The sequence below is a fragment of the Chiloscyllium plagiosum genome, chromosome 29 (genome assembly GCF_004010195.1).
Source record: "Chiloscyllium plagiosum isolate BGI_BamShark_2017 chromosome 29, ASM401019v2, whole genome shotgun sequence".
Taxonomy (NCBI): domain Eukaryota; kingdom Metazoa; phylum Chordata; class Chondrichthyes; order Orectolobiformes; family Hemiscylliidae; genus Chiloscyllium; species Chiloscyllium plagiosum.
Window position 1 is genome coordinate 7,745,335 of NC_057738.1, and position 15,475 is coordinate 7,760,809.

Sequence of the window (15,475 nt, forward strand, 5' to 3'; positions counted from 1 at the left end):
GTTCCACATATCCGATGAAGAGGCAGGCATAGCTGGGGCCCATGTGGGTGCCCATGGCTATTCCTTTGGTTTGGAGGAAGTGGGAGGATTGGAAAGAGAAGTTGTTCAGAGTGAGGACCAGTTCAGTCAGTTGAAGGAGGGTGTCAGTGGAAGGGTCCTGGTTGGTACGGCGGGAAAGGAAGAAGCGGAGGGCTTTGAGTCCTTCGTGATGGGGGATGGGGGATGGAGATGTACAGGGACTGGATATCCATGGTGAAGATAAGGCGTTGGGGACCGGGGAAGCGAAAATCATGGAGGTGAATTATCTCAAGGGTTGTAAATACGTGCAATTCTCTTATCCAGAAGGTAGTGAAGCTTGGTTAGATTTTGATCTAAGGAAACCAAGCATGCAGACAAGAAAGCGGAACTGAGACAACAACCAGATTAGCAATCATCTTGAATGAACATGGAGAATAGTGGTGAAACTTAGCAAATCTGGAGAGAAAAACTGAGTTAACGTTTACAAGTCTTTAGAACTATTGAATGTGGAGTAGGCTCCAAGGGCTAAATGTCCTCTCCAAGTCCTGTCTTCCTGTGGATGTTATCGGGCTCTCAGGGACATACTTTAAATTGTGTTTTTAATTATGTGATGGAGTCATAGAGATGTGCAGCATGGAAACAGACCCTTCGGTCTAACCCGTCCATGCCGACCAGATATCCCAACCCAATCTAGTCCCACCTTCCAGCACCTGGCCCATATCCGTCTAAACCCTTCCTATTCATATACCCATCCAAATGCCTCTTAAATGTTGCAATTGTACCAGCCTCCACCACTTTCTCTGGCAGCTCATTCCATACACGTACCACCCTCTGCGTGAAAATGTTGCCCCTTGGGTCCCTTTTATATCTTTCACCTCTCACCCTAAACCTATGCCCTCTAGTTCTGGACTCCCCAACCCAGGGAAAAGACTTTGTCTATTTATCCTATCCATACCCCTCATATTTTTATAAACGTCTATAAGATCAACCCTCAGCCTCCAACATTCCTGGGAAAACAGCCCCAGCCTGTTCAGCCTCTCCCTGTAGCTCAAATCCTCCAACCCTGGCAACATTCTTATGAATCTTTTTTGAACCCTTTCAAGTTTCACAACATCTTTCCGATAGGAAGGAGACCAGAATTGCACACAACATCCCAACAGTGGCCTAACCAATGTCCTGTACAGCCGCAACATGACCTCCCAACTCCTGTACTAAATACTCTGACCAATAAAGGAAAGCATACCAAACACCTTCTTCACTATCCTATCTAAATGCGACTCCACTTTCAAGGAGCTATGAACCTGCACTCCAAACTCTCTAGGACCTTACCATTAAGTGTATTTAGGCAAGATTAATTCTACAATGAATTATACAATGAATGGAAGAGCCTTGGGAAAAGTTGATGGGCAGAGAGATCTGAGAGTGCAGGTCCATTGTACCCTGAAGGTTGCCGCACAGGTGGATAGAGTGGTCAAGAAGGCATATAGTATGCTTGCCTTGATTGGAAGTGGTGTTGAGTATAAGAGCTGGCAAGTCATGTTAAAATGGTACAGGACGTTGGTTCGGCCGCATTTAGAATACTGTGTACAGTTCTGGTCACCACATTATCAAAAGGATGTGGACGCTTTGGAGAGGATGCAGAGAAGGTTTACGAGGATGTTGCCTGGTATGGAAGGTGCTAGCTATGAAGAGAGGTTGAGTAGGTTAGGTTTATTTTCATTAGAAAAAAGGAGATTGAGGGGGAGGGACCTGATTGAGGTTTACAAAATCATGAAGGGTATAGACAGGGTGGATAGAGACAAGCTTTTTCCCAGGGTGAAGGATTCCATAGCAAGAGGTCATGCTTTCAAGGTGAGAGTGGAAAGTTTAAAAGGGATACACGTGGCAAGTACTACACACAGAAGGTGGTGGGCATCTGGCACGCGTCGCCAACAGAGGTGGTAGACGCAGGCACAGTAGATTTGTTTAAGATGCGTCTGGACAGATGCGTGAGTATGTGGGGATCAGAGGGATACAGATGCTTAGGAATTGACTCGACAGATTTAGACAGTACATTTGGATCGGCTCAGGCTTGGAGGGCCGAAGGGCCTGTTCCCTGGGCTGTAAAGTTTCTTCTTTGTTCTTTGTATAAGTCCTGCTAAGATTTGCTTTCCCAAAATGCAGCACCTCACATTTATCTGAATTAAACTCCATCTGCCACTTCTCGGTCCATTGGCCGATCTGATCAAAATCCAGTTGTCATCTGAGGTAACCTTCTTTACTGACCACTACACCTCCAATTTTGGTGTCATCTGCAAACTGACTAACTGTACCTCTTATGCTCGCAGAGAAATCATTTATATAAATGACAAAAAGTAGGACTAGATTGGGTTGGGATATCTGGTCGGCATGGCCGGGTTGGACCGAAGGGTCTGTTTCCATTCTGTACATCTCTATGACTCTATGAGTAGAGGACCCAGCACTGATCCTTGTGGCATTCCATTGGTCACAGGCCTCCAGTCTGAAAAACAACCCTCCTCCACCACCACCCCCTATCTTCTACCTTTGAGCCAGTTCTGTATCCAAATGGCTAGTTCTCCCTGTATTGCGTGAGATCTAACCTTGCTAACCAGTCTCCCATGGGAAACCTTGTCGAAAGCCGTACTGCAGTCCATACAGATCACATCTACTGCTCTTCCTCAAAAAACTCATCCAGTTTTCCGGTACCTCACCTGTGACTATCAATGATACAAATATCTCAACAAGAAACCCAGTAATCACTTCTCTAGCTTCCCACAGAGTTCTAGGGTACACCTGATCAGGGCCTAGGGATTTATCCACCTTCATGTGTTTTAAGACATCCTGCACTTCCTCCTCCGTAATATGGACATTTTGCAAGGTGTCACCATCTATTTCGCTACTTTCTACATCTTTCATATCCTTTTCCACAGTAAATACTGATGTTTAGTATCTCCTTTAGTATCTCCCCCATTTTCTGCGGTTGCCTTTCTGATCTTTAAGGAGCCCTAGTCTCTCCCTAGTTACCCTTTGTCCTTAATGTATTTGTAAAAGGATTCTGGATAATCCTAGATGGTGGATCAGAAAAAATTCTGGCTGTAACAGCTGCTCCTTTATTGAGGTATTTTAGGTGTTGGAGGTGATTTCCTCGAATTCCAGGAGCAGCAATTACTGTTTTATATGCTGTTGCATTGTTTTGGAACTTTGGAGGAAACAAAGTCAAAACAACAGCAGTTTTAAAAGGGAGAAGAGCAGACAAAGGAAGCACATGGTGAGGACAGTGCAGGAGAGAGAGAGAGTGAAAGAAACTGACACAGCAGTGAACCTGCACAGTTATTGTTTTTGCTGTTTGAATTCAGGTAATGTATCAATAAAAATTGTCTTAGTATGAGTTCGACACCTTAGTTAGTTTCTACCTATCATTATTGCCCAGGGAGTTGAGAAAATTTAACTGGAATAAAACTTTGCTTGAGTTATGTATTTGTTTCATTGTAATAATGAATACCTCTTGTTTTACAGGCATGTCTTCTCTGAGCAACCAATTTTCCAAAATTCCAAAGGGATTGAAGCATTTAAACATGTCTAAAACCTCTTTGTCACCTAAAGGTACAGTAATTTTATTTACCAGTTCATTTCATTGAGGTCATAAAGGGACGGTCATGTTAAGGATCTGACTGTAACAGAATTGACTATCAAGAGAAGTGTAGAGGGTGCTGTGATTTGCTATTGACATCCACTATTGTGATGTCAAAGTAAAACCCATGAAGGCCATTAGTATAAATGTTTGAGAGAACAGCGTAAAACTAAACCCTGCTCTCTTCCTCAACGGTTGATATCTTCCACTATTTCAAGTGTTTATCCTCTTTTCGTTCAGAAAGTACAATTGTGTCTGCCTCACCTATTTAATGTGATACATAGTTCATGGTGCAACAATTGTCTGTAAAGCCAAATTCAAAGTCATCTTCTAGTCTCTACAGAATAGTGGATTCCAGATCTGCATAGCATCTCACTGAATTTGCGCAGCAAAGTATTAATGCTCTTTCTGTATCTGGGCTATCAATACAACACGCACTCATCTAATTATGGCTTAACTGTTGTTTTGTATGCATTTACCTTTGCATGCATTTGTAGTCTCTGCCTTATTTATAAAGTGCCGAGGACCTTATTTTGTAACCTGGTCTATTTGCATTTATACTTTCAATGGCCTGTGCATCTTCCCTATATGTTTGTATCCCTTCATATGCTTCAATATTCCTTTTGACTGTGTGCCCCCAATTCTTGTTTTTACTCCTAAATATTGTTAAATTGCAATAACTTTGTTACATGGATCATGTGTCGATTTGGCTAACTAATGTCATTTATTTGCCAGAGACTACTCTGTTTTGAATTGTTTTTTGTCTTTGTGCAAAATACTGTCATTTCATTCTGTAGTGAGTGTTTCCTGCGTCTACCGAAAATGGAGTTTTCAGTCAAACTGATATTTGTGGATTTATGGCTTCTTGTAAGGGTGTATCTGAATCTCTCCGTTCAGAAGTGACATAGAATCTAACTGTTACAATCCAAGAGTGCTTTCTTGGTTTAAAGTCCTAGTTTTTTCATTCTTGGAATGTCGATGAAACTGGCAAGACCACTTTTATTGTCCATTCCTGTTTGCCCTGAAAAAGAATGTATGTTATTGACCTGTTGAAATCCTTGCAGTGATATTGTTTTATAATAATGATGGAATTTGATCCAGGTACAATTACTGAATAGCAATATATGTTCAAGTCAGGATATTGTGATAGGTCAAGAAAAGCTTGCAAAATGTGGTGCTCCCATGCGGTTGTTGCTCTTGCCTTTTATTATATAAGACATTTGGCTGAAAAGATTAACTGTGGACCATTTTATACATCTCCGCTCACTGACATTGAAGTGAACGGCAGTCAGTCTGTTTCAGTTTGTACTTTCAGACTAAAGTCTATTCTCTAGGAAATGACATTACTTAAATCGCAATGTAGTTATTTAGTCTGACTCTACTGTAACCTTTTATCCTACGATTATGGAATAAAATGTTATTACTCAAGAGTGTACCTCTTCCATTGAACCTTTCACGTGGTCATTCTTCACTACTTTTTATGGGTAAGCCTTAAACTAGTACCAGAAGAGGGATTTATGGCAGCTTTCTACCTAAGATCTTTGTACATATTTAAGATGAACATCTAGCAAAGTTCCACCTTACAACAAGATGTGAGCTGTAGACATCTCTTAGCTTTCACAGACCTGGATCCAGGTGCAGTTGCTGAAATAAATTTGGTGAGTTGCTGCAGTGCATGTACTGCATCATATTGTAGATATCAGTGAGGCCACTTTTGGAATACTGTGTTCAATTCTGGTCTGCCTGCTTTAGTAAAGATATTGTGAAACTTGAAAGGTTTCAGAAACGATCTACAAGGATGTTGCCAGGATTGGAAGGTTTGAGCCATAAAAGAGGCTGAATAGGCTGGGGCTTTTTTTTTACTGGAGTGTCAGAGGCTGAGGGTTGTCCTTAGAGAGGTTTATAGAATCATGAGGAGCATGGATAGGGTAAATAGACAAGGTCTTTTCCCCAAGGTAGGGCAGGCCAAAAATAGAGGGCATAGGTTTAAGGGGAATGATTTAAAAGGGGCCGGATGAACAACTTTTTTACAGAGGGTGGGGTACATGTATGGAATGAACTGCCAGAGGAAGAAGTGAGTGCTGGTACAATTACAACATTTAAATGGCATCTAGATGGTTTATGAATAGGAAGGGTTGTTGGCCAAATGCTGATAAATGAGACTAGATCAATTTAGGATATCTTGTCGCCATGAACAGATTGGATGAAAGGGTCGGTTTTCATGCTGCATGACTGAGTATTGGTCAATTGAATGGATATTGTGTTTGGTGATGGGTACCAAATGTAGATTTTTCTGTAGCGGCTGAATATAGTTTACAACCAATTAAGGATTTTTGAATTGTTCGTATTGAGGACTTCTAATCTTCACCTCCTTGTCTCTGTTCTTTTCAAATTTTTTAGCTCATCCAAACTCCTAACACACATCAGGTCCTGCTCACATATCCCCCCTTGTTGACCTAGATCTCAGTACCATAGGTTTCCAATTCTTATCTTTGTAATTAAACCGTCCCATCTTGACGATGCTGCCCCTTTAACAAGATTATGTTGTCCTTGTTTTGTTTTCAAGAGGGGTCATAAAGACAGAGGTTCAGATATGACTAGAAATATCTACTTCAGACAATGGAAGAGGAGTGGCCAGTTCTCCCAGTTCAGGTTTTTTTTCTAGTTTGGTCTGTTTTAGCAGGGAGTCAGAACACTGCTGATAGCAGAGAAGCAGCTACAGTGAAAAGAGGTTCTGTGCTTCAACAGTGGTCTTGCCTGAACTTTCTGTCTGAAAACTCTCCTACCTGTGTGAACCTGTGTTTGAGTTTACCTTTTGCCAAGGGGTGTGTTTATGGGATGTTGCAGGGATTGGAACAGCTTCATTAAGTTGCAATTTTGTGTCAGTTGAGTTTTCCAATAAGTTGTTATTCTAAATTCTGTTTTCTTTTGTTTGTGTTTCATCCATAGTGTTTAAATGAATTCGGTTTTGTTTAAAGCTGAATGGTTTGACCAGCTGCATCACTCCTGGATATCCACTTTACATCTGCTTTTACAAAAAATAATAAGTTAGGGTCTAGCCTACCTTTAAAATGTTTTGAGGGGTCTGGCCTGGTCCATAATATCATGATCTTGCCCTTTCCTACAATACTTTCATATTGTGTTTCTCCAACTTTTGCCTTGAATGGAAGATAATGCTTCAGTCATTAAGGTCCAATAATCTGAAATTCTCTCCCTGAGTTTCCTCTTCTGTTCCCCTCCTCCTTTTCCCTTCACCCTCTTAAAGGCTGTCCTTAAAACCCACCACTTGAACAACATTTATTCACTCCTCTTTATGTTTCTGTAAGCATATCTTTGTGAGGTGCTTTTGGATCTGGTTCTACGTTAAAGATGCTAGTGTTCACACCACCTTTAATAACTGTGCTTCCAGCTGCCTTGGTGCAATGCTCTAAGATTCCCCACATTACCAGCACAGAATCTCATGTCTCCTCAACTCTGTTTCCTTCTCTAAGACTCAGCTCTTTGACTAGGCTTGTAGTCAGTCATTATTGGATTTTCTTCTTTGATTTGGTCACCAATTTTTTTTTCTCTCCTGCAATTCTGAGGTAGCTTGGAAAATTATTGGAGAGCAGGTTCATTGTTCCTTAAAATGGAATTGCAGGTAGATAGGATAGTGAAGAAGGCATTTGGTATGCTTTCCTTTATTGATCAGAGCATGGAGTTGGGAGGTCATGTTGCGGCTGTACAGGAAGTTGGTTCGGCCACTTTGGGAATAATATGTACAATTCTGGTCTCTCTCCTACTGGAAGAATGTTGTGAAACTTGAAAGAATCCAGAAAAGATTTACAAGCATGTTGTCAGTATTGGAGGGTTTGAGCTACAGGGAGAGCTGAATAGACTGGAGCTGTTTTCCCTGGAGCGTCGGAGGTGAGGGGTGACCTTGTAGAGGTTTATAAAATCATGAAGGGCAAGTAGACAAGGCTTTTTCCTTGGGGTGCAGGAGTCCAGAACTGGAGGCCAGATTTATAGCATGGATGGGTATATGAATAGGAAGAGTTTCGAGGGATTTGGGCCAAGTGCTGGAAAGTGGGACTAGATTAGGTTGGGATATCTGGTTGGCATGGGCGAGTTGGACCGAAGGGTCTGTTTCCATGCTATACATCTCTTTGACTCTAATACTCTAACTCTGCATGAAATGTACTACACAGATGCTAGCTATGTTGTTTTTTGTTCAAAAAATAAGTGGCCTGGACTTATTTGAGGAAAAACGAGTTCCATTTGGGCTGTTATCTCAACTTAACATGTATTGTCATTAATATTAAAGCCAACTCCATTAGCTTGGGAGTATTTTTCCTTCTTGGTAATTCAGAGATATTGAAGGATTAATTTCATGAATAGCACTCCAGTGAAGGCTAAGAAGAATTATATTGCAGGGGAAAATGCCCACTTTAAATGATACTTGAAGGCACAATAATATGTTTGGAAATGATTCTGCATTAAGATACAGATAACTTTTAATGTATTGTTAGAAAAACAGAGTCAAGAGTGTGTTGCTGGGAAAGCATCCCAGGAACACACTCTTGAATCTGATCTCCAGAATCTGCAGTCCTCACGTTCTCCCTGTTAGGAAAACAGATTCAGTATATCTGTTTCAAATTAGATTCTACCTTTAATTTTTAAAGTTGAGATTAGAATTCCCAAGTATTGAGAATTTCTGTAAAACATTTTGCCTGTTGATCAACTTCAAGATGACACAGTATAAACTGAATCTTCAAAACAACTACTGTCTATCTCAGTGTGTTTGAAACACCCACATCATTAGTTCAGGGAGTGTGTTCAACAAGAAGTGATTAGATAATGATGGAATTCCTGCCAAGCAATTACTAATAATAAACTAGATTGTATGTTTGGGATTTTGTTTTTGGCTTTCTTTTTAAAGTTGTTTTCATACTACACTGAGTCCTATTTCAGTAGCCTTGACTCTCAGTTATGGGGCTGCAATTCAGAAGTTAAGTTGCTGGTTTTGCAGTCAGGCAGATCATGTCGTCTTGGCCTCTGAATTTACACAAGTTTACGTATTGATTAAAACCTATGGAGAAGAACCCAGCACCACGTGCATCATATAAAAGCTGTTTGTGGAAACAAAGAATAAAGGCAAAATTCAGACTAATCAAAGCATGACATAATCTTAGTGACTTCACCAAGCTCTTGAAGGAGAACATTGATATAGGAGTTAAGAACAATGAGTGTTGTGTACTGAACACTAACAACTTCCAATTGTTACACTGGAGTGTTTACTCTGCAGACATTGCAGCTCTGAGATCGTGGGGAATAGTACATATTTATTTTATCAAAGCCAATACAAAATACTACATTAAATTAGGCTGCTGCATGATCTAACTAGTGCATAAATATGATGTGCATTGAAATATTGGGAAATTGTTTATGCCTCTTACACTGGCATGTCAAGATTTTAGAAATTTTATGGAAGTAAATATATGGTACTTGCTTTAAATTCTTGGGTGGTGAACCACATCACTGATTACTATGAGTTTTTATGATTTTGGTTGAAGTGTCTGAAATTTGTGCAAAAATCTTTATACCTTTTCATGTATGATTACTAACGATTTATATGAGAATTGGAGTTTATAATTACGTAGCACCTTTTTAATGTAAACAGGTCCCAAAATGCTAGAAACTAAGCAATGCAAGTAGATCATCTGTGATTAAATTATGAGGGTATTAAAATAATTTCAGAATTTGCCTCCTTGCCCCATTCTTAGTTGAGGTCCGTAGTCATCAATTAGTGACAAGGAAAGCGAGACTGGCAAAGAATGAAGACGTGATGATCAAGGAGCACGTCAGATATACTGAATATGAGTTTGAACTTGGAATAGAAACATTGACATTGTCAAGCACTTATCAATCAAACATGCTGATGTTGGTCTCTGGGGTCATCTCTGCAGCCAAGAAAAGTCCCGTGATAATGTCAAAATTAGATTTGAATGAAAGTATGAAGCATATATTTAAATCATGAAAAATTTAATCTTGAAATGTTTCCTTCTCGAACAATAATTTGATAATGGTTTGATTCAAATTGCATTACGTTGGTTGTGACAAAGTTAATTCAAGCACTATACATTTAATGCTGAAAGGTTGCATGCTCAAAAGTTTAACTTGTAAATGTTTGATCATGTGTGATTAAATTATGATGGTGTAAAGATAATTTCAGAATTTGCCGCCTTGCCCCATTCCCAGTTGAGGCCCTTAGTTATCAATTAGTGACCACTCAAGGGCCTAATCCTGCTTGGGTTGCAATTCTTTCCATTCCATATATGATGAGAATGTATGTGCCTATCCGACTGGTAAACAAGTGCAGTCAGGCTTGTGGGGTAGTGGGTTTAGTTCTTCTTCTGCAATAATCTGTGCATAATTAGCATTGGAATATCCTTTGGTGTCACAGGTTCTCAAGTACAGATGTACAGAAGTATAGTGAAAAGTTTTACAATGTCGCCTCATATGGTACATCTTAAGTACAAGTACCTGGAGTCAAATCTTAGATACAAAAGAAGAATAAAAAAGAAAAGTAGTTGCATTACTTTATGGAAATAAGACTTTGTTAAAATAACAGTCACAAGTTACAAATAAACATTACATTGCAGTAGCTAAGTGCAGAGGCTTCCACATGTGGTCTGGCTACCTACGCCAAACCCAGTCAACCCTTGCTCCACTCCAAGCCTCTAGTCCACTCTGCACTGGCTGTCAGCTGCTCCAGGGCTCACTTCCCCTCGCTGGCCTCCGGCTGAGACTGCTTCCCTAAAGAAACCCCAAGAGCCACGTTCTGCCCTTTGTTCCCTTCACAAATGACCATTGCCCCATAAAACACTCCCCAGCAGCAGTAGTAAACCATCCTGGGAGTCCAGGAGTGCTGTATTAGCAAAAGCCACAGCCTCTGATTAGGCAGCAGTTCTCAGTGGCTGGAACGTCTTGTCCCAGATCTGTGTTATAGTAGAAAGCCCTACAGTGCTAGTCAGCTGCTTAATTGCCATAAAGTCCTGTGGTTCCCTCCTTATTCTACCCTAGTTGTGGACTTCAGTCTAGATGGAAAGTTCTAGGTATCTGGCATCTGACAAAAAATTTGCTTAACTGTTTACTTTCTGTACTCTGCATTATTATAGGAGTGAACAGCCTTGCCCAATCATTGAATGCCAACCAACAAATTCCTAACTCGCTCACACATCTTGATCTCTCAGGGAACTTCCTCCGAGGAGATGACCTATCGGTATGTTGGTTTTTTAAAAATTCTCTGTGTATTTGACAAAGCCAGGAATTGTTGCCCACTGTTAATTGACTTTGAGAAAATGGTAGTAGGTGACCTCCTTAAACCATTGCAATCTTTGTTGTGAAGGTACTTCTACAATCGATGTCGTGGCACAACATTGAGGGCCGAAGGGCCTGTACTGCACTGTAATGTTCGATGTAATATTGCTAGCTAGGAAATTCCAGGAAGGATTGTCGGTATAAATCAGAGTGCTGAAAGGTTAGAGAACATGAAGATGATCATCTCCTCAGGCAGTTCAGTCTATTCTTCTAGGTCCTGACTGTTGCAGAGGATGAGAAGCTGACTTTGTTTTCTCTTATTAGCTATATCGTGGTAATTTCTTCAGTGTCATGTGTTGATTTAAGACATTGATTTAATATATTGTCTTTTTTTTATCACTATTATGCAATATATTCCTGTGTTGTGTACCTTAATTGAAATAAAATGGTGTTGGGAAGTGCATATACATTCAACACATGCATCATTATGTGCAATGCTGATGAGCTGCAGGATCTTCTTTTAACACCTTACCTTAAGGACATTAAAGTGACAAGACTTTCTATAGCTGTGTGAGACTGCAATGTAGTTGTGATGTAATAATTTAATTAAACAATGATTAAAATAAACCTGTAACACCAGAAATGCCCAGGGAACACATTAATTTAATATGTAATGTATAAAATTTGATTTCTTCCACAAGTGTAGCCAAGCATCAAGGATGTACCTTTTATATTATGGGATAGTTTAAAGGTTATTTAAAATGTCAGTGTTTCAGCAGGGATGAATGGAAGCTGCAAATGCACTCCTGTAAAACTTTGCATGTGACCAGTTACGACATTGCTTATTTGTTGCTTAGATGGATTTCCCAAATGTGTTAAAGTTAACTGTTGTCATGAGGATTGCAAGATTTATTGATTTTATTTTTTAAACAATTTGTTCTCATTTGGTATCTTTGAAAACTGAGCATTGGAATTTCGCACTGGAATAGACCATTTGGCCCCTTGAATCTGTTCTGTTATTTGATATAGTCATGGCAAAATTTTGATTGTGGCCTTAACCCATTTCCCTTGATATCCTTATAATCTCTGACTCCGTTTTTAGTCAGAAATCTATCTGAAAATAATTCCACAGAGGCTGGTATCTCAACACCAAGTCAGCCTTTATTTACATGGGCATCCCACTTGACACTCTTCCAGTTTCCTCAGAGCTAGCTCTGCGTGAACAGCTCTGTTACTCCTGTTTATATCTGTCAGCCAGGGCTCCCTGGTTGGACAAGATTAACAGCCCCAATCGGGGAGCTCATACTCTGAGGTCCACCTGACTGACCTTGTTACCATCACTACACAATCTGTTTTAAAAATATTCAGTGATCATGCCTCCACTCTATTTTCCCTCAAAATTTTCCAGCTGCTGCATGGGCCTCCAAGATCTGTGCACAGCAGTGATTTTCTAAACCAGCTGTCAATACGTGCACTGACCCACCTAGTGGCCATGCAGGTTAGAGGGAACATTGCCATAGCTTCCATAGATTCGCCAGTCACTGAGAGGAAAATAACCTCGTCTCTGTGTTACGTGGGCAATCCCTTATTTTTAAACCCTGTCTTCTAATTCTTGTTTCTCATATGAGAAAAATCATCTTTCAGCAAGTCCCCTCAGGAACTTTGTTTCAATATAATCACTTTTGACAAACACAGGCATAACCTGTCCAATCATTCCTCATTCCAGGAATCCTTCAAAAACTAATGCTCAGATTGAAGTAAGAAAATTAATGTGCACTGGCTCAGAGGAGTTGTTAAAAGTATGGTTAGAAATTCAAATTTTGAAAAAGATTTTAGGGAAAGATGCAGTGGGGAGTAATGTTTATGAAGAATGCTAAACCTCCACTACACTTCTAGTTAGTTCAGTCTGTAACTACTCGCTGCGTGAGAAAAAAAATTCTCGCCTTACATTTACTTCTTTTGGAATATCTTTTAAAAGAGTTCTGTGGTTCTTGAACCTTTTATAAATGGGAACAGTTTCTCCCTCTCTCCTCTAACCAGGCCTCTCATAATTTTGGAAATTTCTGTCAAATCTCCTCTTAGTCATGTTCTCTCACAAGAGAACGGTACCAACTTCCCCAATCTTTCTTCTTAACAGGGAATATTTCCATGAATATCTTCTGCATTCCCTCCATTACATCCTTTCTATGACATGCTTTCTAGAAATGTACACAATACTCCAGCTGAGGACCAACCAATGTCTTATATAAGTTCTTCATAATTAACCTGCTCTTGCACTCTGTGCCATTGTTAATGAAGCTAGATACTGTATGGTTTATTAACAGTTGTCGGTATCTGTCCTGCCATGTTTAATGACTTTAATATGCACACATATAATCTCAGTACACAGTAATCGCTCCTCTTAATTTAAACATTGGCCTCCAGTACTATTCTGGGAAATCAACACTCATGAGGTCAGTATCTCGTTCCAAAGGCATGATGCTGAACATTTACTGCATGTAAGAGTTGACCATCCCCAATTTTAATTGTCCAACCAACAGTGGGCAAATCGGCCGGGCCCAAAGCTCATTAAATCTCTCCATTGACTCTACCTACCTTCAACATGCTTTTAAACCTGACTGTTGTGATGGTCATTTTCCCCATTATCCCGTTACATTCTTCCTTTTCAGCTCTCTGTCTGAACTGAGGTATGTTGCAGAGGGCTGCAAGCCTCCACCATGGGTAGAACAAGGAAGTAGGTGCGATGCTAACTGGTACAGGAATCCAACCCACTGCTGTTGGTTCTGTCTGAGCCACTTTGGCCATCCAACCAATCCTCCCCTCAATGAAAACGTTGCTGTCCTTTGGGACTGTGAGCCAATTCCTGCATGTACAGGTCTCTGGCTGAGGGTGGAAGCACAATCGAAAGCACCTGTGTGTGGGTCTCTGGGCACGTATTGGGATGTGGGTGTGGAGCTGTGGGCAAGGCAAAGTGCAGGAGCTCTGGATGAGGGTTGCTTGTTTCAATGTGGAAGAGCTGTATAGATGTGCGCGTGTGAGTATCTGTGGTGTTCAATGTTCAGTGTTACACCGACGACTCTGACCAGGATCCCTGACATTAGAAGATGTTAGAATTCAAGGTGCATCTTTGTGACTGTCAGGATTTTCCCCTAATTTGATAGGTTCTATGATTGGATAGCAAGCTGAACATTTCATTGTTTGATTGTGTTTAGTTTTTGAAGAGGGAAGAATTTGCATTTAGGTGTCACCTTTTCACCACGAGCTCAGCAGCCCTGTATTCCAGAATAAATGGATAGAATGTGCTTGGTGGTGTTTATTCTACCAGTCTCTTGAATAGATAAGATGGATGCTTAATGTCTCATCCTAGAGATGAGTCCTCCAAAAGCACTCCTTCAGTCCTCTCCCCTCCCTACAGAGCAGTGCTCCTGCAGTATTGACACTACTTCAGTGCTCATCCCCCAAACTGACCCCATAATAGAGTGGCGCTCACTCAGTACTCACCCTTCAACAGTACATCTCAGTGTGGCAGTTCTTCAGTCCTGACCCTCTGGCAGTGCAGCGCTTCTTTAGAGTCCTGAACCTCTGGTGCAGCACTTGAATGCGCATAATGTTCAGGTGTCTGTCAGTGTGGCGTTTGCACGTTCTCCCTCTCTCTCTGTGAGTTTCCTCCAGTGCTCCAGAATATTCTGTGCATGTGCAGCTCCCTCCACTTCACCTGATAAAGGATCAGTGCACTGAAAGCTTGTGATTTTAAATAAACCTGTTGGACTATGTCCTGGGTGTCATGTGACGTCTGACTTTATCCACCCGAGTGCAACATCAGCATCTCCACATCATGGTATTTGTTGGTCAGCATAGGCATGGTGGGCTGAAGGGCCTGTTTCTGTGTTATACGATATATGCCTGAAATGCAAAGATTACATGGCTTGAGAATTCTTTTGATGAGCAAGATGGGGATAAAGCACAACAAGCTAGCATTAGAAAAACAGAAGTTAAAGTCTGGCATACACAGCTAGAGGGGATGCAAGAGCAGCTCAGTAAGGCAATAAAATAATTTGCAAACATTTGCTGAGAAACAGTGTGCTCAGGCAGTAAGTGAACATAGCCACCACCTATATTTTGATTTATATTAGGCCAGCTGAATAAATTGAAGCTTTAGTCCTTGAGAAATCATTAGCAAAACATTGGAAAAGCTAAGGTTAATTTGGACTAATGGGTTGGATTTTGGTCTCCCATTGGAGTGGGAATGAGATCAAGAATCCTAAAAGTTTGAACTTCTTGACAAATGAATCCTCTGCCTCTTCTGATCGTGCTGTATGTTTGTATGACGAAGGCCTTTGGCTGTGGCCCCACCAGCACCTCTTCTGGGTTGGATCTTTGATTGAGAACCCAATATGAAAGTGTTTTCATTCGCTATCTCTTTTTTGTTCTCTCCTCCCTCTCACTCCCTCTACCTGTCTCTCTCTCTGTCCATTTGTTCCCCCCCACCTCTTTTTCACACTCATTCTCACTCACGCTCGCGCTCTC

The 15,475-nt window shown here is 40.8% G+C and overlaps 1 protein-coding gene across 8 annotated transcripts in view; it reads left to right on the forward strand.

Annotated features, from left to right (window-relative positions):
• Positions 1 to 15,475, forward strand: part of LOC122564345 (F-actin-uncapping protein LRRC16A-like) — a 460,598-nt gene that overhangs the window by 225,657 nt on the left and 219,466 nt on the right. For all 8 annotated transcript variants that reach the window (XM_043719093.1, XM_043719091.1, XM_043719092.1 and 5 more), the window contains exons 12-13: positions 3,535 to 3,621; positions 10,807 to 10,910. In XM_043719093.1, the coding sequence (XP_043575028.1) occupies positions 3,535 to 3,621; positions 10,807 to 10,910 (191 nt within the window). The remainder of the gene's footprint in view (positions 1 to 3,534; positions 3,622 to 10,806; positions 10,911 to 15,475) is intronic.